This window comes from Octopus bimaculoides, chromosome 6, assembly GCF_046866305.1.
Source record: "Octopus bimaculoides isolate indiv1 chromosome 6, ASM4686630v1, whole genome shotgun sequence".
Taxonomy (NCBI): Eukaryota; Metazoa; Mollusca; class Cephalopoda; order Octopoda; family Octopodidae; genus Octopus; species Octopus bimaculoides.
In genome coordinates, this window is record NC_142933.1 from 52,631,496 (window position 1) to 52,654,266 (window position 22,771).

At 36.8% G+C, this 22,771-nt stretch overlaps 1 protein-coding gene across 1 annotated transcript in view; it reads left to right on the top strand.

Moving 5' to 3' along the window:
• LOC106877206 (F-box DNA helicase 1) overlaps nucleotides 1-22,771 on the top strand; it is a 50,484-nt gene that overhangs the window by 22,370 nt on the left and 5,343 nt on the right. The window contains exons 7-16 of the mRNA XM_014926055.3: nucleotides 1,419-1,497; nucleotides 6,078-6,167; nucleotides 7,587-7,788; nucleotides 10,462-10,654; nucleotides 12,160-12,296; nucleotides 12,566-12,662; nucleotides 15,082-15,206; nucleotides 16,711-16,783; nucleotides 18,026-18,211; nucleotides 21,029-21,106. Coding sequence (XP_014781541.2) covers nucleotides 1,419-1,497; nucleotides 6,078-6,167; nucleotides 7,587-7,788; nucleotides 10,462-10,654; nucleotides 12,160-12,296; nucleotides 12,566-12,662; nucleotides 15,082-15,206; nucleotides 16,711-16,783; nucleotides 18,026-18,211; nucleotides 21,029-21,106 — 1,260 coding nt within the window. The remainder of the gene's footprint in view (nucleotides 1-1,418; nucleotides 1,498-6,077; nucleotides 6,168-7,586; nucleotides 7,789-10,461; nucleotides 10,655-12,159; nucleotides 12,297-12,565; nucleotides 12,663-15,081; nucleotides 15,207-16,710; nucleotides 16,784-18,025; nucleotides 18,212-21,028; nucleotides 21,107-22,771) is intronic.

The window sequence follows — 22,771 nt, forward strand, 5'->3', positions numbered from 1 at the left end:
AGTTCACCAGTCCTCAGTCAAATCGTCCAATCCATGCTAGCATGGAAAGCGGATGTTAAACAATGATGATGATGCTATTTGTATCCAGTATTTGTTTATCTCGGTATGTATATATATATATATATATGTGTGTGTGTGTGTGTCCAATTGGAAGACTTGAAATGCTATGTAATAAAAGCAGTATTAATTGTAAGTTAAAATTTATTGCAAGCATTTCATTCTCAGCCAACATCATCCTCAACACCCAATTCTTGGACGCTTGTATGTGGCTCTTTTGATCTCTCTGGAAATTCTGTTATGTCAATGAAGGTCTTTTACCTTTTCTAATATCACAAGTACTGTGGACAGTCTCACCTGACCCTCTCACTGTGCAATGTAACCAGTTCTGGGTGAGAGAAAGAAGAAACATCCCCAGTACTTGACTGCTATTTTATTTATTGGTCATGAAAGGCTGAAAGACAAAATTAATCTCAGTCCAGAGAGCCAGAGCAAGTGCTACAAGGTATTCTGATACATCTGATACCCTCATAACTCTACCAATTAATTACTTTTATATCTGAGAAGGACTCTTAATTCAACTACATTGGATCAGTTGTATAGTTAAAAAGCTCATCTTGCAACCACATGGTTTCAGGTTCAATTATTACCATGTTAACAGTTTATGAAAGAGTCTGTGTATGTGTGTTAGAAATAACAACCAAATTATATCTACCACCTTTGAAAAAATAGAATATATAGACTAATAAAGTCTTTGATACAGTATGTCCAAAAATAGGTTGGGCTGGTCATGGCTGAAATGCTTCTTATAATATACCCACTTGATCAGAGCCAAACTGGTTTGAAACAACAAAACAATAAGTGGTAACTCTTTTGATAAACACTTCTTGTTTTAATGTGATCTAAATCAAAACCATTCATCAAAATTCCATGTTCCACATGTCAGCTTAACCCTTTGGCATTTAAACCAGCTATATCTGGCCAAAAGTTTTCTACCTGTTTAATGTTGAAACTGGCCAGATCTGGCCTTTCATACCTAGCCAACAATGTCATTAAAAAACATAAACAATCGTATCATTGAAGTCTCAAGGTTACAAGATAATGCATGATTAATTCAAATCAATGTGAATAGCTCAGCATTATATTTAACAGACTAATCTGAATGCTAAATGGTTAATAAAGTCAAAGACATTAAATTCTTCATTGTTTTTAAAATTATTTGAAACAAAATGAGTGAATGTCAAGAGAAATATGGTAAGAAAAGGATTAAGAAGCATTTTTATAAATATCATAAATGCTTTTGTGAAAGGCCTCAATATCTGAGCATCTCACTTCATATCTTATATAATTCCGAGGCTTTGTGACTGTGTAATAAAATCATTGTGCTTCACTCAAAGTGATTGGAATTGTTTCTATTGTAGGAACTGGAAAGAGTTCTACTTTAGTCCGTTACACCCAAATGAGACCTGGAGTTAAGTTTTTACTGATTGTGTACAACAAGTAAGTCTACTTTTTCTAATTGTTCTTTGTTTCTGTGTCTGGTGTAATAATATTTAGGTATTTTGGCTACCTTTTGGGTTCTCACATGTCTGTGGATGGATCACCCTGTTTTTATGTTCTTTTAATTATATATTTTTAAAATTTATTCTGTGATTTTATACAATCATCTATTTATTATGTGTCAAATTTTTAACAAGCCTATATATATATATATATATATATATGGTGGTCAATGAGGAAACTTGGGATAGAAGAATGGTTAGTCAGAGCTGTGCGAGCCATGTACAGAGATGCTGCCAGTAAGGTGAGGGTTGGAAATGAGTACAGCAATGAATTCCGGGTAGAGGTAGGGGTCCACCCAGGTTCCGTCCTCAGCCCCCTCCTATTTATCATAGTCCTCCAGGCAATCACAGAGGAGTTCAAGACAGGTTGCCCCTGGGAGCTCCTCTATGCTGATGACCTTGCCCTAATTGCGGAGTCACTATCGGAACTAGAGGAGAAGTTTCAGGTGTGGAAGCAAGGTCTAGAATTGAAGGGCCTTAGAGTCAACCTAGCTAAAACCAAAATCCTAATAAGTAGGAAGGTAGATGGCCCTGTTCAGTATGTAGAAAAGGAGTAGGTAGTAACTCTATAAGATGTACCCGGTGCAAGCTATGGACACATAAGAGGTGCAGCAACATCAAAGGCAGGTTAACTAGGAAGTTAGTTTTTGTATGTGGCAGATGTTCAGGTGCAATAAAGACTGTAAACAAACAGGAAACAACTTCTATCTCATTCCAGGGTGAAAAACTAGAGGTAGTCAATAGCTTCCGCTATCTGGGCGACCAAGTTAGTAGTGGGGGTGGGGGCGCTGAAAGTGTAGCTGCTAGAATAAGAATAGCCTGGGCAAAGTTTAGAGAGCTCTTACCTCTGCTGGCGACAAAGGGACTCTCACTCAGAATAAAAAGCAGACTGTATGACGCATGTGTACGAACAGCCATGCTACATGGCAGTGAAACATGGGCTCTAACTGCTGAGGACATGTGTAAGCTCGCAAGGAATGAAGCCAGTATGCTCCGTTGGATGTGTAATGTCAATGTGAATACCCGTCAGAGTGTAAGTATCTTGAGAGAAAAGCTGAACATTAGAAGCATCAGTTGTGGTGTGCAAGAGAGACGATTGCGCTGGTATGGACATGTGGTGAGAATGGATGAGGATAGCTGCGTGAAAAAGTGCCACACCCTAACAGTTGAGGGAACCCGTGGAAGAGGTAGGCCCAGGAAGACTTAGGCTGAGGTGGTGAGGCAAGACCTTCGTACATTGGGCCTCACCGAGGCGATGACTACTGACCGAGACCTTTGGAAATTTGCTGTGCGTGAGAAGACCCGGCAAGCCAAGTAAGATCGTTGCCAGTGCCCCTGGACTGGCTCTTGTGCGTGTGGCACATAAGATGCACCATTTTGAGCGTGGCCGTTGCCAGTACCGCCTGACTGGCCTCCGTAGGATTTTCGAGCAAGATCGTTGCCAGTGCCCCTGGACTGGCTTGTGCGGGTGGCACATAAAAGACACCATTTCAAGCGTGGCCGTTGCCAGTATCGCCTGACTGGCCTTCGTGCAGGTGACACGTAAAAGCACCTACTACACTCTCTGAGTGGTTGGCGTTAGGAAGGGCATCCAGCTGTAGAAACTCTGCCAAATTTAGATTGGAGCCTGGTGTTGCCATCCGGTTTCACCAGTCCTCAGTCAAATCGTCTAACCCATGCTAGCATGGAAAGCGGACGTTAAACGATGATGATGATGATGATGATATATATATATATATATATATATATATATATATGGGAGAATTTACAAAAAAAACAACAACAGACGAGGACAGGTGGTGTAAACAACAAAAGGATGTACTAGTTTAACGCTCAGGAATAGAGAAAGTCTTTAGCGTTTCAAGCTACGCTCTTCAACAGAAAGAATAAGGAGAAAAACACGGAGAAAAAAATTTGAATGTTGTGGTCAGCGATCTATCATGGCGATATTTGTATTTCTAGATCTCTACCAACAATTTGGTAAAAATATTGTACCTGTTATCAACGTAGCAAAATTCTCGTATGAAAGGTTGTTAATCATACAATTTTGTGTGCATATCAATTTAAATAAGAGCTATAATGTGATCCATTGTAAAGACTTTTTTAATGACCTATGAACATTTTGATGCAATATCCCGACTCACTCCTGTGTTATAAAATATGGAATATTGTATCTCTTCAGGGTCAGATTTGATTAATTCATAGCAGACAGTAAATAAGACAACATTAATAGTTGTCCTTAAATTACATGTGTATAAACAGGTTGAAATGACATGAAACATATTGTCAATATGTTTCATATCATTTCAACCTGTTTATACACATGTAATTTAAGGACAACTATTAATGTTGTCTGTTATTTACTGTCTGCTATGAATTAATCATATCTGACCCTGAAGAGATACAATATTCCATATTTTATAACATACAGGAGTGAGTTGGGATATTGCATCGAAATGTACATAGGTCACTAAATAAGTTTTTACGATGGATTGCATTATAGCTCTTATTTAAATTGATATATATATATCTTTTAGTTGTTTCAGTCAATTGACTGTGGCCATGTTGGGGCACCAACTTATAGAATTTTAGTCAAACAAGTCAACCCCCACACTTATTTTTAAGCCTAGTTCTTATTCTATCAGTCTCTTTTGCCAAGTTGCTAAGTAGTAGGGATGTAAACACACTAATACCAGTTGTCAAGAGGTGGTGGAAGACAACAGATACAAAGACACACAGACACATAGTTATACATATATATTGGCTGTACAGTAAGTAGCTTGCTTACTAACCACATGGTTCCGGGTTCAGTCCCACTGCATGGCACCTTGGGCACGAGCCTGCAAGATTAGGATTGCTCAGCTGAAGGGGAATATAGGAGACATGCCTGTATGCAAAGACAACCACAAGTTTACTTAATTTGATGTGTCTTGACAAGCGCAGCAAACTGCTAGAGGTCTCAGTCCCTTGCCATCCCCTCTGCAAGACCCAATGTCTAAAGATCCTTTCTCACTACTTCATTCCATGTCTTCCTGGGTCTACCCCTCCACATGTTCCCTCCACAATTAGAGATCAGCACTTCTTGATACAGTTGTCTTCATCCATATGCAAAAGGGGTCTCAGGGAGTAGCATCCCTGCCTTCCTGAGCTAGTTTTCCACTACATTTCTTAAAAATCGTGGTAGAGTCCTTGCTCTCAGGACCACTCATATCTAGAAACTGAGGGTGAGGGTAAGCAAGGGCATGCTCCCTGTAGAAAATCCAGCTCCAAAAAAGCCTCGTGATAGCAAAGGAGATTGGGAACTAACCAACCCAAAGGTTGGGGTGGGCTGCACCTACCTACCTTGGTTGCTATGGTATTAAGGTAGATCCAGCCACCCTTGTTAACGGGGACAAAATCCAGGTTCAAAACACTGAGTGATGATGATAATGATGATTAACAGAGTTTAAATCTCAGTAATTCTGACTTTGTTTTTAATCCTTTCATCTTCTGAATTTCATTAAAACAAGTTCAAGTCATGAACTAGGATTGTTTGTATTATTTATAAACCTCTCCTACATATTTATTGCCTTGTACCAATGTAAGAAATATTTTGATGCAGACTCAATTAACCATTATCTCTCCAGTGCCTTCTCTTCACTATCAATATTACAATATATCACCTCCAACTCACTCGAAGACTCTTACTTTTCTGTTATGATAAACAGAGGCCTCACAAATATATGTGTGCATGTATGTATATTTATATGTATGTATATGTATATATGTATGTATGTATGTAATGTATGTATGCATGCATGTATGTGTGCAAGCAAGTATGTAGGCATGCATACATGCATGTATGTATGTATGTACATGCATGTAGTAAGTTATATACTTGGACAGTCAGTGGTAGGTAGTCATGAAAACAAAGAAGACATACCTTGATGATTCAGAGTGTCCCTTAACTTATAGCAGTTAGAGACTATGTTGAACATTCAGTTTATAGTGCAAATTCTTTGATATAAAAGTCTTCTATTTATTATTATCTTTTATATTTTACTTGCTGCAGTCATGCTGGGGCACCACCATGGAGAATTTTTAGTCAAAGGAAATGACCCTGTTACTTTTTTTTAAGCCTGGTACTTATTTTACCAATCGCTAAGTTACATGGCCTTAATCACACCAGTACTAGTTGTCAATCAGTGGTGGAGGACAAACATAGACACAAAGACAAACACAAAACACACACACACACACACACACACACACACATACAAACATATACGATGAGCTTCTTTCAATTTCTATCTTCCAAATCAGAAGGCTTTGGTTGGCCCAAGGCTTTAGTAGAAGATACTTGCCTGAGGTGCCACAGTAGGACTGAACTGAGAACCATATGGTTTGGAAGTAAGTTTCTACCACAGAGCCCTAAATTTTTAGTATTTGTAAATTATTTACCTCATCTAGTTTTAACCTATAATGATTTTTACATTAGTTTTCAAAGAAACTCCTGCTATTTTTCTATGTCTTCTACAGGTCAGTATGTGAACATGCCAAAACTGTATTCCCTCCAAATGTCCACTGTATGACAGGACATGGGCTAGCTTTCAAGAAAAAGGGTATAAGGTAAGTGGGTTTACAAATGTGTTTTGATTCATGTCATAATCATCATCATTATTTAGCATCTGTATTCCATATTGGCATGGGCTGGATGGTTTGACAAGATCTGTCAGATCAGAAGACTACGTCAAGCTTCAATGTCTTATTTTGGCACAGTTTCTACAGCTGGATGCTCATTCTAATGCCAACCACTTTACAGAGGGTAGTGAGTGCTTTTTCTAGTATACCATATAAGCCCTCATAATTTTCCTATTTTTTGGAAGCTTCAGAAAATTTTTGAAAATTTGTATTCTACACACAGAAATTCACATGACTATGAAAACAAAATTTTTTTTAATTTTTAGAAATTTTTTTTTCAATCACAGTTTGAAATTTAGGCTGTCTGAATTTTTAACTTAAATCCCACTAATAGACCATTAAATAGGTTTATGTGGAGAAAGATATTGGAAAACATCAATATGTCAGAGTGATAAACAAACGAGAAATGTATGAGGTGGACATGAGATGTGCTAAAAATAAAAAACTAAATAGATAGCTAAATAGCTCTTATATCACTAATCTTTTGAGGTTTTTACATAATCGTATTAACTCCTGTGTGTAGATCACAAATTCACAAAAATTTTCTGAAAATTTCTGAAGTTAAAAAAGTTATGAGGGGTTATATGGTGTGCTTAAAGCAGAATTTTGCCCTTTTTCTTTCATGCCAGTGAGGTCAAGTAACTCACAAGACCCCTTGATTAAGGGAGGTGGCTTATACCAGTTGTTAAGTGACAAGAATATAATAAAGGGACTGGAACATTTGTCTTTTGCTGCTTGTGTGAAAAAGCATCATAGGAAGATATACAAATGCATTTCATCAGCTGTGAGCTGTGAGGATACCATATCTGTAATAATGAGTGTTTCCATAAATAATATTACAGACTTTCCAGATTTTCTTGTCTTCAAATAAACAAGTGCTGAATACAAAATATAATCAAAATTTACAGCAGACTGGAGTTCCTATTAAGCAAAAAAGAGAGATAGAGAAAAGCCTCATCTTGCACTCAAGACTGATACCCCCACTTCCCTCCCAGCCTCACGGGGACAATTGAGTCACAAAATATATCACGAAGGATAAATAATAATTGTTTTTGATACCTAGCTGAAAATTTTAAAGGAGGGGAAGAGCTAAGTCAAATACTATAGACACAAGGCCTGAAATTTTGAGGGACGGGGCTAGTCAATTACATCAACCCTTGTAAGGATGAAATGCCACTAAACATTTTGTCAAGCATGCTAATGATTCTGCCAACTCACTACCTTTCTTATTAAAATAATAACAACATCTTATTTACATCATCCACTACTCTAGACATTCAGACATTCAATCAACATGTTGATTGAATTACATAGATAATAAATAAATTAATTAAATTTATGTTGCAGGTATGCAATGAACCAGAAACTTCATCCCGGGACTCCTAAAGTCAGAGATGTTGAATCAGCTCTTCCACGTGTTAATAATCAAAGCCATACTCTAAGGGCCAGAATGGTACTGTTCATACTAGAGAAATTCTTGACTTCAAAAGATCCAAAAATAACCTTTGAACACATCAGTGATTTTATGAATACGACAACGTACATAGAGGTTGGTAGATTCAATGATAAACTATCTTGTTTTCTATCTTTAGAATTTCACACATTCACAATTCTGCATACATGTATCGTTGAACAAATGATTTGAAAATAATAATCATCATCATCTCATGGACTCAAAGATTGCATCATGCTCCAGTGTCTGCTTTGGCTTGGTTTCTACAGCTGGATGCCCTTCCTAAAGACAACCACCTTATAGCATGAACTGGGTGCTTTTCTTCCATGCCCCCAGCATGGATCTTTACCCTTTGAACAGCAGTTCGAGAAATTAATTTTTTGTAACTGAACACTTTCAAACTTCAGACACTAGTAGAATGTGTCATATAAAACATCTTTTTACTCTTAGTGTTGCTGAGAAAAGTTTATATTTTCAAAGTTATTTCGTGTTAAAATTGTCATATTTCGGTAATTTCAACCAATCAATGACATGTATTCAGCTGAATAAAATTACTGCTGTTGTTTGTCAACAACAACTTCCGGCAGTCTATATTTCGTTTGTCACTGTTATTTATGACATATTTCATCTCAGTTACGTTTTTATGAATAAATGAGTGTATCTGAAGCATGTTTACTTCATGGCACCACCACAATTGTTCGTGCATTTCTACTGCTTTTAGTTTTTTTTTTTGTTTCTTTTTCCTGTTTTTCAGCTACTATTTTCAGAAAGACTTTTTTGCCCCCCACCCCCTTCAATTTCTTCATTTTTCACTTTTTTCCGTAACTCTAACCCTAAAATCCCAACCCTAACCCTAAAACCCCAATCCTAACCCTAAAACTCTAACCATAACCCTCACCCTAACTCTAAAACCCTAACCCTAACCCCCTAATGCTAAAACCAGTACAAACGCATGAACGATGTCATAAATAACAGTGACAAATGAAATATATACCACTGATAGTTGTTGTTAACAGTAATTTTATTCAGCATTGATTGGCTGAAATTACTGAAATACGACAACTTTAACACAAAATAACTTTCAAAATATAAACTTTTCTCAACAACACTAAGAGTAAAAGATGTTTTATATGACACATTCTACCAGTGTCCGAAGTTTGAAAGTGTTTAGTTACAAAAAAAACGATTAATTTCTCGATCTGCCGTTCAAAAGGTAAAGATCCCCCAGCACTAGTGAGACTGTCTTTGAACCCCAAGGGGAAATAAGTTCGTCTTGTGATATTTATATTCTCATAACAGTTTATATTGGAAGAAAGCTTAACTGAGCTTTCAGCCATAATCTCACCGTCTTCAGAGCAATATAGTAAAGCAGCTCAGATTTTATATAAAGTAATCCAAATACTGCAACACCAATGGAAGAAATGTGTGGACCACAAGGGGAAATGTGTTGAAAATAAACCTCATTTGGTCACATTCCACAAGAGTCTCTCAACTCACCACTTCTACATCTCTCAATACTTTGGTCACTAACTCTCTCCCTCTTCTTGCTCTTTCTCTTTTATTTCTTCTTGTCCTTTATTTTAACACTACCCCTACCCCACCCACTCCACCCCACACACACACACGTCAGCTGCCTACTCCTCCCTCCACTTCTATTGACCTTCCTCTTCTCCATTCTACCTTCAAATTTTCCTACATTATGATCTTGAAATGTTAGATACCAATCTCTCCACCCAGAAGATGGAAGCCAGATTTTCTGTAGTGTTTATATGCATCCATTACTCATTGCATATTCTTGTACAAACTCTATCTGCCAACATTATTACATAACTCCAAGCCCCCAGAAACAGCTGTCAGGCCTGTAATACCATACCTTTTCCTCTTAGTTTTCTGTGTGTTTGTACTCTGTGTAAATATGCTCTGATAATATATAAATATATATTTATACATGAATATTCATTGTCTGAATATTTTCAGTCTATGTTTCTCTATTTACATGTATATATATATATATGTGTATATTTTATATGTCAAGCCCAAGCTTCTTTATTTGTTTATTTGCATCGTTATCTATCTATCTATCTATCTATACACACACTAGCGCGCGCACGCACATACACACACACACACACACACATTTAAAAGTACGACTTTGCAACATTGTATCGAAGTTCCTTAACTCTTTTATTGTGGGAAGTGTTTATATACCAATCTATCTTTTCTTGAGGAATGTCTCATGTTGAAACTAATCGTTGTTGAGACATGTCGAATCTATTTAGGCTACGTAACTTGAAGGAAACACAAATACTTTTGTTTTTCTTGGTAGATATTTAACATCATTGGCGTTAGGAAGGGCATCCAGCTGTAGAAACTCTGCCAAATTAGATTGGAGCCTGGTGTTGCCATCCGGTTTCACCAGTCCTCAGTCAAATCGTCCAACTCATGCTAGCATGGAAAGCGGACGTTAAACGATGATGATGATTACTCGAATAAGCATGAAATTTAATTTTGCACTTGATGAGTAAAAAATAAAATTGCATGGAAGAATTATCTCTCTTAGACTCTCTAACATATCCAGAAAAATTAGTGTTCTAACAATCGTATTGTATTCATATTATTGGTTAATAGTTTTGACGAAGATATTGCTGATAATGAAAATGATTTGTCTCTCTTTAATTAACAGTTTGTCGACGGATTCTTTTCAGTAAAACTTTGTTTAATGAACTTTGTTGTCTTTTATTCTAAGTGCTTAAATGTTATCTATTTTAGACTTTTCAAGGCAATGTTGACCCTGACGGATGTCTAAAAGATGCTCAGCAGTATTGGAATAAAATGATAGATATTGATGACACCACCGTTAAAATGACACATGATGGATATTTGAAGCTTTTCCAACTAAGTAGACCAAAACTGGGATCCTATGATGTCATTTTGGTGGATGAAGCTCAAGATCTCACTCCAGGTTACTATTTTTTTATATTTATTTCCTTGATGATATGCCCCTGCACACAACCTGTGCCTGTCGAATCTTTCCCCTACAATTCATCTTCGTAACACCCTTCCCTCTATCCGTGTTCACTGCTCACTGCATTCCTTTCCCCTCTAACTATGCCAAAGCAGATGAGCTTGGTACAGTCCTCCAGATCATCAGCTCCTCTCAAATCAACCAACCCATGCAAGCATGGAAAAACAGATGTTGAATAGTGACAGTGATGGTGGTGATTGTGCAGTCAGTGTTCTGTTTGTCAATCTAAGAATGCTCCTTCTTGATTAACTTGTATGTATCTTTTTACCTTTTATCTTTTACTTGTTTCAGTCATTGGACTGTGGCCATGCTGGGACACCACCTTGAAGGGTTTTAGTTAAACAGATTGACCTCAGTACTTATTTTCAAGTCTGGTGCTTATTGTATCGATTTTGTTTCCCAAACTGCTAAACAAACCAACACCAGTTGTCAAGCAGTGGTGGGGATCAAAGACATATGTGCACACACACACACACACACACACACATATATATATATACATATGACAGGCTTCTGGATCATTTCCATCTACAAAATTCACTCACACAGCATTGGTCAACCCACGGCTGTAGTAGAAGACATTTGCCAAAGTGCTACATTTTGTGACTAAACCCAGAATGAATTTTTCATTACTATGCACAAAGTCATGCACATCAGACAATAAGAAATTGGGAAATGTATTGTTCATGTCTTTCTCTGAAGCAAGTCTGACATGACTGAAGAAAAATGGCTTTGACCAAGACATTATCACTCTTTTGTCTTGGCTGAGCTTCTTTATTTTGCATCATTTGTCATTGTTATTTTCAGTTACTTTTCTGACATATGGCTGCATGGAAAACATATGGCTGTACTGGATACTGCATTCTAGAATATGTTCATTCACATTGACTACTGCATATTTTGTCTGTGGCAGTCTATCCCTATAGGCAAATTCTTTATGTCCTGTGCTGGCACCACATAAAAAGCACTCATGCCAGTGCCGTGTTAAAAAAGCACATGTGCTGGCACCATTTATAAAGCACTTGTGCTGGTATCATGTAAGAAGCACCACATAAAAGCATCTGTGCTAGTGCCGCTTAAAAAGGACCCAGCACACTCTGTAAAGTGGTTGGCATTAGGAAGGGCATCCAGCCATAGAAACCATGCCAAATCAGACATAGAGCCTGGTCAATTCTTGTCAAACCATTCAGTCCATTCCAGCATAGAAAACAGACATTAAATGATGGTGATGATGATAATGATTCTGAAGGATGAAAGACAAAATTGTGCAAATGCTTATATTTGTCTTAACACTTACCAGCAAAGAAGTGAGAATGGAGTCTTGTGTTAAGATTTAAGATCTGTAAACCCAGGCTTGTAGATTTTATGCTTTGACAGTAGGTTCAACACTGTGCCAGTTACAGGTTTTCTAAGTCTTAATAAAGTTAAAATTTTTGTTACAGCCATTGCTGACATATTGTTGTCACAGCCACAAGCTAAAATTCTAGTTGGAGACCCAAATCAACAAATTTATGCATTTCGTGGTGCAATTAATGCCATGCAAAGTATTGAAGCAAACCAAATATTCTACCTTACTCAAGTAAGTAGCATCATTGTCTTTCTTGAAATTAATCAGCAAAAAATAATACCAAAATAACATCAATAATATGAGAAACCGCTGTACTGGCATTTTCATCATGCACTAAATGACCTTACTATTCAAATATTCACTAAGTTAATAATGGTTTTAAATGGTTATGTTGAAGGTTGTAGTAGCCATCAACTATTATTAAGACATAACTTTTGATTTTAAAAATAAACTATTTTCGACCACATTTTAAATTTTCTGTGTTTCTTTCTCTTTTTCAGTCTTTCAGATTTGGACCTGAAATAGCTTTTGCTGCCAACTGCTTTCTCCAGAGATCTTGTCGTTCCAAAGAAATCCTAGTTGGTGGGACAAATAAATGTAAGTAACTTCCATCCTGATTCTATTTTGCCATTAATTTCTGAGCAGCAAATTTCCAGAATATAGAAACTGTTTCAGAAGACTCAGAGTATCTGTTTAATTATATTTTGATTACCTTTCTTGATTTTGTACAAAAAACTTAAATATTTGAAATCATAATTAGTTTTTTAGCTGGTACCATTAATGAAGTTCACTCTATTATATGTATTTAGGTTAGAACACTCATGTTCTCTCTCCACCCAAGTTTTTCTTACTAATATAGTAGTAGCATATTCAGATTTCAGGCTAGACATCAGTTACATCAATCTCACCAGTCTGGAAGAACCTGTGAAGCTGAAGAGCATTGTTTCTCCTCTTCTTCTACCTCCTCTTCTTCCATTTCTCTTGACTAACTTTTTTTTTTTTTGTTAAGCAATCAATAGTAAACCAGATGATGTGAAAAATCTTAAGTAATATATTTATATTTACTTGTCACAAGCCAAGTGAGATCGTTGCCAGTGCCCCTGGACTGGCTCTTGTGCGGGTGGCACATAAGATGTACCATCCTGAGCGTGACCGTTGCCAGTACCGCCTGACTGGCCTTGTAGGGTTTTCGAGCGAGATCATTGCCAGTGCCCCTGGACTGGCTCTTGTGCGGGTGGCACATAAAAGACACCATTTCGAGCGTGGCCGTTTTCGTGCGGGTGACACGTAAAAGCACCCACTACACTCTCTGAGTGGTTGGCGTTAGGAAGGGCATCCAGCTGTAGAAACTCTGCCAAATTAGATTGGAGCCTGGTGTAGCCATCCGGTTGCACCAGTCCTCAGTCAAATCATCCAACCCATGCTAGCATGGAAAGCGGACGTTAAACGATGATGATGATGATGATGATAACTAAGTTATTTCTCGCAAAAGCATGATCTGTTCTTGAGGGCTTCAGGCAAGCTGAAAAGAAATTTCTTTTGTGCATCTGAGGAATCAGTGCTATGTGTGGGTTCACTGCTTAAACACTCACCTAACACCTAAAGGCAAACTTTAATGATATTCACACCATTGTATCATTTTGAATATTTCCTGGAAAAGTATCTGACCAAACAAAGATTGTATAGCACTCTTCTCAAAATCACTAATATCATTTGAGAGAGGCACATACATTATGCAGGACACTGCTTGAGAGCCAGGCATACCTTTCTTTCATTGGACACTAAATTATGCTTCTGGAAACCTTTTGAGGCAAGGGAAATCGGAATCGAATTCAATGACAGCACTGCATGACTGACATCCGTGCTAGTAGAGCGCATAGAGCACCATCCAAGTGTGATCGTGGCCAGGGCCGCTGCATGGCCCCCGTGCCGGTGGCACATAAAGAGTACCATTCGAGTGTGATCGTTACCAGCATCACCTTACTGACACTTGTGTCGGTGGTACGTGGAAAACACCATTTGAGCGTGGCCATTGCCAGTACCGCCTGACTGGCCCTCATGCTGGTGGCACATAAAAGCACCCACTACACTCTCGGAGTGGTTGATGTTAGGAAGGGCATCCAGCTGTAGAAACTCTGCCAGATCAGATTGGAGCCTGGTGCATCCATTTGGCTCGCTAGTCCTTAGTCAAACCGTCCAACCCATGCGAGCATGGAAAGTGGACGTTAAACGATGATGATGATGAAGTCAGCTGTCCAACAAAAATCTTCATCAACTAGTTCTGTACAGGCACTGGATGTTGCTCTGCTGACTTCCAAATGTTAGTTGGAGTTATGATGGCCAGTGTGATTGAGTTGAGAAAATCTGAGTGAGTTCAACTGGATGATAATTAAATGGTTACACCACTGTAACATGTGCCACTAAAGGAACATTAAGCATCAGACAAGTCAAGACAGCAATATTGTTTCAATTCCTGATTGAGACTATTTAACTTCATTTACATTTGAGGAAATCATCATCATCATCATCATCATCGTCGTCGTTTAACGTCCGCTTTCCATGCTAGCATGGGTTGGACGATTTGACTGAGGACTGGTGAAACTAGATGGCTACACCAGGCTCCAATCTGATTTGGCAGAGTTTCTACAGCTGGATGCCCTTCCTAACGCCAACCACTCAGAGAGTGTAGTGGGTGCTTTTACGTGTCACCCGCACGAAGGCCAGTCAGGCGGTACTGGCAACAGCCACGCTCAAAATGGTGTATTTTATGTGCCATCCGCACAAGAGCCAGTCCAGGGGCACTGGCAACGATCTCGCTCGAAAATCCTGAGCAGCACATTACATTTCCCCCACTCTAAAATATAGAACTTCTGTGATAGCATGAAATCACTATTTCACTCTACTAAGATTTGTAGTTACCATTAAAAGAAAGAATAAAACTGAGCAATTTATAACTTACTACAATATTCTTACAGTTACCATTTAGCTTATATTTTGAATTTTGTTTTTTCTACAGCAACTATCAAAGGGGAAACTATTGGACAACTTGCTTACATTGCTCGGTGCAACTTTACACTATTTTCTGAAGCAGTCCAGCTTGGTTACAACAAAAAACCTCGAATAAAAATGGCTTTTGTTGGGGTAAAAATTCGTTTTATCAATATTTTTCATTTTTCAACATATGAAGTTTACTTTGAGTTTGTTATGCAAAATGTTCAAGAGATATATCAATACTAACATAACTTGCATGTTTTAGTTAATCAATCTCATCTTGTTAAAAGATAATGAAATTATCTATAGATTGTCAAGTACCAATACTAAATACGTTACACTTATTTGACTTTGCCTTTCTCAGATCCTGTTCTGGTTCAACTAGATTTGACTTTGTCTTTCAACCTATCAATAACAAGTGTTTTAAGATCATTTTCCATACATTTCTGAGTTTGTCTCCTTTAATCTAGCTTGAGCAGATACAGTACTTAACTCTTTAGCATTCAGATTACTCACTCAAATGTAAAAAGGTTAAATACCCACTTTGGTCATGAATGACCATGGGATTGTACCTAGAAAGTTCTGGGCAAGGTTGTTTATGGAAGACCAGCAGTCACCCATGCATACCAGCCTTCCCTCTCTACGCCACCAGTGTAATCCAAGAGAAAGGCAAAGGCCAATACAGCTTGGCACCAATGACATCACAACTCATTTCTACAGCTGAGTAAACTGGAGCAATATGAAATAAAGTGTCTTGCACAAGAATACAACACAGCCCAGTCCAGGAATCAAACTCACAACCTGACAATTGTAAGCCCGACACCCTAACCCCTGAACCATGAGCTTTCAGCCAAATGTAATGGTTATTCATTCACATTGTTTTCAATTAATCATGTGTTATCTCATAGCTTCAAGATTTCATGATGTGATTGTTTATTTTTACAATGACATTTTAAGGTAAATATGAGAGGCTGGATCTGACCAATTTGAACATAACACAGATAGAATATTTTGGCCAAATATGGCCAGTTTAAATGCTAAAGGTTTAATCTAACATTTTCAGAATTATCCAAAGCATAGTAACCTTTTATGTAAAAAAAAAAATGTGATAAACAGACAAAAAAAGAAAGCACTTTTTCTCACATTCCTCTTCATTGTTACATTGATTAAGAGTCATTCTTTGGAAGTGGTTTTTACTGGAGGATTGGTATTCAGTGTTACAATTAGGTTTTTAGAAACTAACTAAGGTGTCTCTTCACAGTTGCTTGACCTGCTAAAGATATTGGTTGAATTTCCCTCAAACCACATGCTACCTCCTTAACAAAAAAGAATGATAAGTTGGACAATGTAGTCCTGTCACACTATTCTTGTAAAAGACTGGATGGTCACATCTGAGACACTTTTGTTCTAGGTCTGTTATATCAGGATTCATTTGTTCTGTTTGCATCTCTTTTGTTCTGATTGGTCAATGATCATTTGAATTTAGGTTTTACATTGAAGATGGGTCATCTGCAAGATCCCAATGGTTTTCTACAAGTTAACATAGCAATGTAACATATAGCATCAAGTACATTACCATATTTCACTTATGTTTCATGTTTTGATATTCTTATATTATGTTCTGATATTCCTTTATTTTTTTTCATATATCAAGGGAACTACTGGTTTTGGATTTAATGTGCTCCGTGATATCCATTCTCTATTAGTTGGTGAAAGCCCAGTTAAAGGTAACACTTTGTCAAGCATTACTTCTTTATCAGTAGTAAATAAGTAAATGTCTCCTGATCCTGGCTGTGATGCTCCCCAACTACTCTTGCTCATGATTAGAGATGCACATATTGTCAGCCACTAAGGGACATGCTCAAGTGACTGACAAGCAAATCGGTGGTATTGCTATAACAATATTTCTGCTTCAGCAACTCAGCACTGAATCTGTCTGAAATGTAATGGAACATATATCAATTTCAAAACATTGATGTCCAGGTCACAAAAGCAAAGTTTGAAGGGAATAGTAGGCATTTCCTTTGATTTCTAGATAGAAATAAATAAGAAATGACACTTACTGACCAAAGAAGAAAAATATTAAAATTTTATGACACTGTGATAGAAGCCACCCAAGATGTCATGCAGTGAGGTTGCACCTGAAACTACATGAATACCAATTAAATGTCCTAACCACAGAACCATGTCTGTGCCAATTATCCATATATCAATAGACCTTTATTCACTGGTCTAAATACTTAAACAGTTCATTAAATACAATTACCACCCACTGAAGGGCAAATCTTGAAACACTAAGTTCTTCACTCTTCAAAACAACTGAATTTACAAAGTGCTTCAATGGTCTCTCCTAATGTCCAACTGTTATTGACATGAGATCATCATCAATTTCCTCTAATTCCAGATTTTTACCTTGTATATACTTAATACAAGCTCCCAGTTAATTTTAACCACAGCAACATACCAACTGTTATTTGAAAGAGCTGATGAGTAGAATTGTCTTTTCTGTATTTTTTTTTCAGTCATTCAACTGTGGCCATGATGGAGCACCATCTTGAAGAATTTTAGTCAGACTTATTCTACCAGTCTCTGTTGCCAAACTGCTAAGTTATGGGGATGTAAACACACCAACACTAGTGGTTAAGTGATGATGGGAGACAAACAAACACACACACACACATATAAGATGAGCCTCTTTCAATTTTCATCCACCAAATCTACTCACAAGGCTTTGGTCAGCCTGAGGCTATAGTAGAAGACACTTGCCCAAGGTGCCACTCATGGAACTGAACCCTGAGCCACATAGTTGGGAAGCAAACTTTTTATCACATAGGCATGCCTTTCCTTTTGTAATTGATATGTTTAATCTTTTAACATTCTTATTAATTATTATAGTTTGGATGAGGGATTTCAACCATTCTTCTTCTGGCCAATCTTACATGAGTATTAATATATTCTTTGTATTGCAGCCTCTCAGAACAAACCTAGTTTTGTTGCTCGGTTCTCTAGTTTTCATGCTTTGAAACGATATGCTGAACACTCTTGTGACTATGAGCTGCTGGGACAGATTCAAATTGCACAGACATATGCCATTCATCTGCCAAAGATCCTAAACTTCTTCCAGGAGTCAGAAATAAAAGAAATTCGAGATGCTGGTAAGTTATTATCTTTTTGTAAATGTGACTTATGATTAAATTTAAAATTATAACTTATGGATCGAGTGGGTTATAATGCATTAATCTTTCATGGGCTTCTGTTATTGAACAGCAGTCATACTGGGGTGCCTCCTTCATGTCAACCCTAGTACTTATTTCAATCTGATATTTACTCTACTGTTCTTTATTTGTCAAACCAATATGTTATAGGAAAGAAAGGGACACAGTATAAACAAACTAGTTTTTAGATTGGTATAAACACAGACACATATGTGAAAGGCTTCTTCACACAGTTTATCTACCAAATTCTACTCAAACTGATCAATTTGAGGCTATAGTAGAATACATTTGCTCAAGTGCTCAAAGTACCATGCGGTGGATTGAACTCAAAGCCTTGTGATTACAAGGCTAACTTCTTAACCATACAGCTACTGTTCATAAACACAATACAGTATATCTTTTGAACTTATACACTCATAGCCCATTATCTGAGAGTTATATAGCTTAAGGTAATAAGTTGAAAAAAGTTGTTTGGACATGCAGTGTCAATTTTCATGACATATAAGGTGCATGTCGTGGCTGCCTGGTACATATTTTTTGAACCAATAGATATTGCCCATTCACATCACATGACCATAAGAGTGAAGCTGCCATTTTTGCACACTGATACATTTCCTTAATGCCTAGATGTTTTCTTAATTTACATTTTTTTATTATTATTATTATTTATATCATATGGCCATGTAATGTGACTGGACAATATCTGTTGGTTGAAAAATATGTGTACTGGGCAATTATTCTTGGCAAGAAAGGCCAATAAAGCAGAAGCAGTGAGTTTGGATCTCAGGATGTTTGACCCTGGTGAAGAATGACAATATGCCTATTTGAAATATATTTAACTCATAAACTTATGTCTGCATGAAGAAAAATCATTAAAATGACCACAAGACGAACAAGAATGGCAGTGAGAGTTCTTCAGAACTAATTATATAATATGACTTTACAATCATCAAAACAGACTTCTCTGTACAAGGACAGAAACTAAAGATAGTAGCAACACAAATCTTTGAGGACAATCATTAATGATAAAGGGTCAACCCAGAAATTTTTACAAGATGTACACAGTCCATGCAAACCAAACAATGGAGAGGTAGAAACATTACCATGAAGAGCAAATTCAGACTGTTGTGTCTGGTACTCTCCATTTTGTTGTATGTATGTGCTTCAGAATCGGCACAGACATGGTTCTGTAGTTAGGACATTTAATTGGTATTCATGTAGTTTCAGGTGCAACCTCACTGCATGATATCTTGGGTGGCTTCTATCACACTGTGTAACAAAATTTTTATATGTTTCTTCTTTGGTCAGTAAGTGTCATTTCTTATTTGTTTCTATCTAGAAATCAAAGGAAATGCCTACTATTCCCTTCAAACTTTGCTTTTGTGACCTGGACATCAATGTTTTGAAACTGATATATGTTCCATTACATTTCAAACAGTGCTGAGTTGCTGAAGCAGAAATATTGTTATAGCAATACCACAGATTTGCTTGTCAGTCACTTGAGCATGTCCCTTAGTGGCTGACAATATGTGCATCTCTAATCATGAGCAAGAGTAGTTGGGGAGCATCACAGCCAGGATTAGGAGACATTTACTTATTTACTACTGATAAAGAAGTAATGCTTGACAAAGTGTTACCTTTAACTGGGCTTTCACCAACTAATAGAGAATGGATATCACGAAGCACATTAAATCCAAAACCAGTAGTTCCCTTGATATATGAAAAAAAACATAAAGGAATTTCAGAACATAATTTCAAAGAAAAATGCAGGCACTAGAAATGAGATGTTACTGCAGCATCTTAAGTATCACATACTCAGACCATATCACAAATGAGCAGGTTCAGAAACCCATCCAGCATCACATTGGTCTCCATGATGAACTTCACACAGCAGTAAAGAAAAGAGAGCTGAGATGTTATAGCCATGTAACAAGATCTTACAAAGACCATTCTTTAGGAAACTATAGAGTGCCAGATAGCAGAAAAGATGATCAGTGACAAGTAATGAATGAGGAAAATTATTAATCTTTGAGCAGGCCTTATCTGGCCCAAATATGCAATGTTATGCAAAATAAGCTACCACTTCATTGACATCTTGAAGTCATGAGATAATGCATAGTTAATTTGAAACAATGTAAATAAATAAGCATTACTGTTGATAGATTAATCTGAATGCTAAAGGGTTAAAACTGATCCAATATCTGGCACACAACCATGTCAAATAGTGAAGTCTGGTGTACATTATATTACAATGATGCCATTACAACTCCATTGAAACTTGATTACTCCAGTAAGCAAATTATGTTAATAATTTCAATTTTGCTCCATATTTAAGATTGTTTAAAGCATAGGACTTCAATACGCAACACCATTACAAGCAAAATAATATTACAGATTAGTAGATATATCCATATGTGTGTTCATGTAAATCCTTGTCTTGACATCATGTGACGGTCATAAACAAGCATCTTCATAATACTGGTGATGTCATTTGTTTCCAGTCTTCTAAGAAACACATGTCTGGCCATAGGAAAGTATTACTTTGTTTGGAACCAGGTGAGGGTTGGTAATTGGAAAGGCATCCAGTTGCATAAAATCTACTTCATCAAATTCTCTTTGACCCATGCAAGTATGGAAAAAGGAACATTAAATGATGACAAGAATGATAATGTTGGGGGGTTTTTTTGTGTGTGTGTGTTTTTCTTTTTGCATTTTTCTTTTTGTTATTTTTTTCTCTTAATTTTTCTTTTATTTTAGAAATGGTCTTCACTACTGCCCACAAATCTAAAGGCCTTGAATTTGATACTGTGAAGATTCTTGATGACTTCAACTTAGGTTTGTGTAATTAAAACTCCTTATTCATTACCACTTCCTTATCTAATTTCTCATAACAAGCATGAAATTCATCAACAATCCTTGAGTTTTAATAATTCTTCAAATTTAAATAAATAACTATGATTTATTAGAGCAAAAATTAGTGACTATCCAGAATGGTAAAATCCAGACACAAGAATGGAAGCATGATCCAATGCCTTAATCATTCTGACAACTTCAGTCTCTCTCTCTCTCTCTCTCTCGCTCTCTCTCTCTCTCTCTCTCTCTCTCTCTCTTATTCAGTTCTTCTAAACCCAATTATATTCTACCATCACTAGAACTCTGTTCTTAGATATAATTAGTTATTTCATTCATAGGTATGCTTAGTCTTAGTCCCTTCCATACAGTTGGTTTGTATATTGACAGCAAGACATCTTCAATAATCCCAGTTTTGAGCATAGTCGCATAGATCTTCCCAAGGATGCTAAGTTTCTTCAGATCTTTGAAGGTGGCATGCCTTGTCTTTTTGTATATCTCTCTCTTTTTTCATCCTTTTGGTTGTAACCATTGTATAGCTGTCTTGGGTACTTATTCTAGTGGCAGTTAGGAGAAAAGACATGACCTGCCAGTCTAATTCTTTTTGCCACAATCTCTAGCATGCTGCACAAATTGGCTCTTGTCAGGACTTCAGAGTTTGTGATTCTGTTCCTGTAAATGATCTTGAGTATTCTGTGTTACTGAAGAACGAAGGAAACACCACGGTACAAGATCTAACCAAATGATTGCAACACCTGTTGGGAAAACAGAGCAGTGCTAGAAGAGTAGACAAAGGGTGTAGTAGTTAAACTACCAAAGAAAGACAAAAAATTTTTATTACCCACAAGGGGCGCTACCAAAGAAAGACAACCTCAGTGATTGCAGTTGACATACAGAAGTGGAAAAAGTATTCGTTGGAGAAGGATAAATAGATTGATAGATAAAACAAACAGAAGAGAGAAAATTTAATTGATCGATCGAAAATTGTGTGATAGCCCAATGGAGAAAGAGAATGTTGACAACACTGCCATTACTTGTAAAAGATGAAGCTCATACTCTACTGCATACTTGCATTCTGTTTGTAATTAATTTAATTTTCAGAGTTACCTCCCCTGTCTTTTTTTTTTTCAACCAAAATTAATGATTATTCTTTTTGTTACCATATTTCTTTTGAAATACACTACCGTTGTTTCAGTTAATTTTGAAAATAATGAAGAATTTAATAAAATGACTTTGTCGTTTTTAAAGTGATATTTGGAATATAAATTAACATGAAACTTTGATGGTAGAATTTAATTTAAATCACTTTAAAATAAGAGATTTGTGCCATAGAACCAGGGGCACTCTCAGGCAGGTTGAAATCGAAAGGGCTAATGTCATTTTATCTTTACTTCTATCTCTTTTATTGTTTATTTGTTTTCAGTCATTAGACTTTTTATCAAACATTGGTTTTCTCAAGAATTGTATGCATCCAATTGAATGATTCCTCTCTCTGTCCTAACTCTAAGGTAGTGGTTCTCAACTGGGGTCCATATGGCCCTTGCGAATTGGTATGACCTAAGATTTTGTTGTTAACATTTACGTGCCATAAAATTGGTTATACTTATTCAATACACAAAATATTTCATACAATTCCTTATAATATTTAAC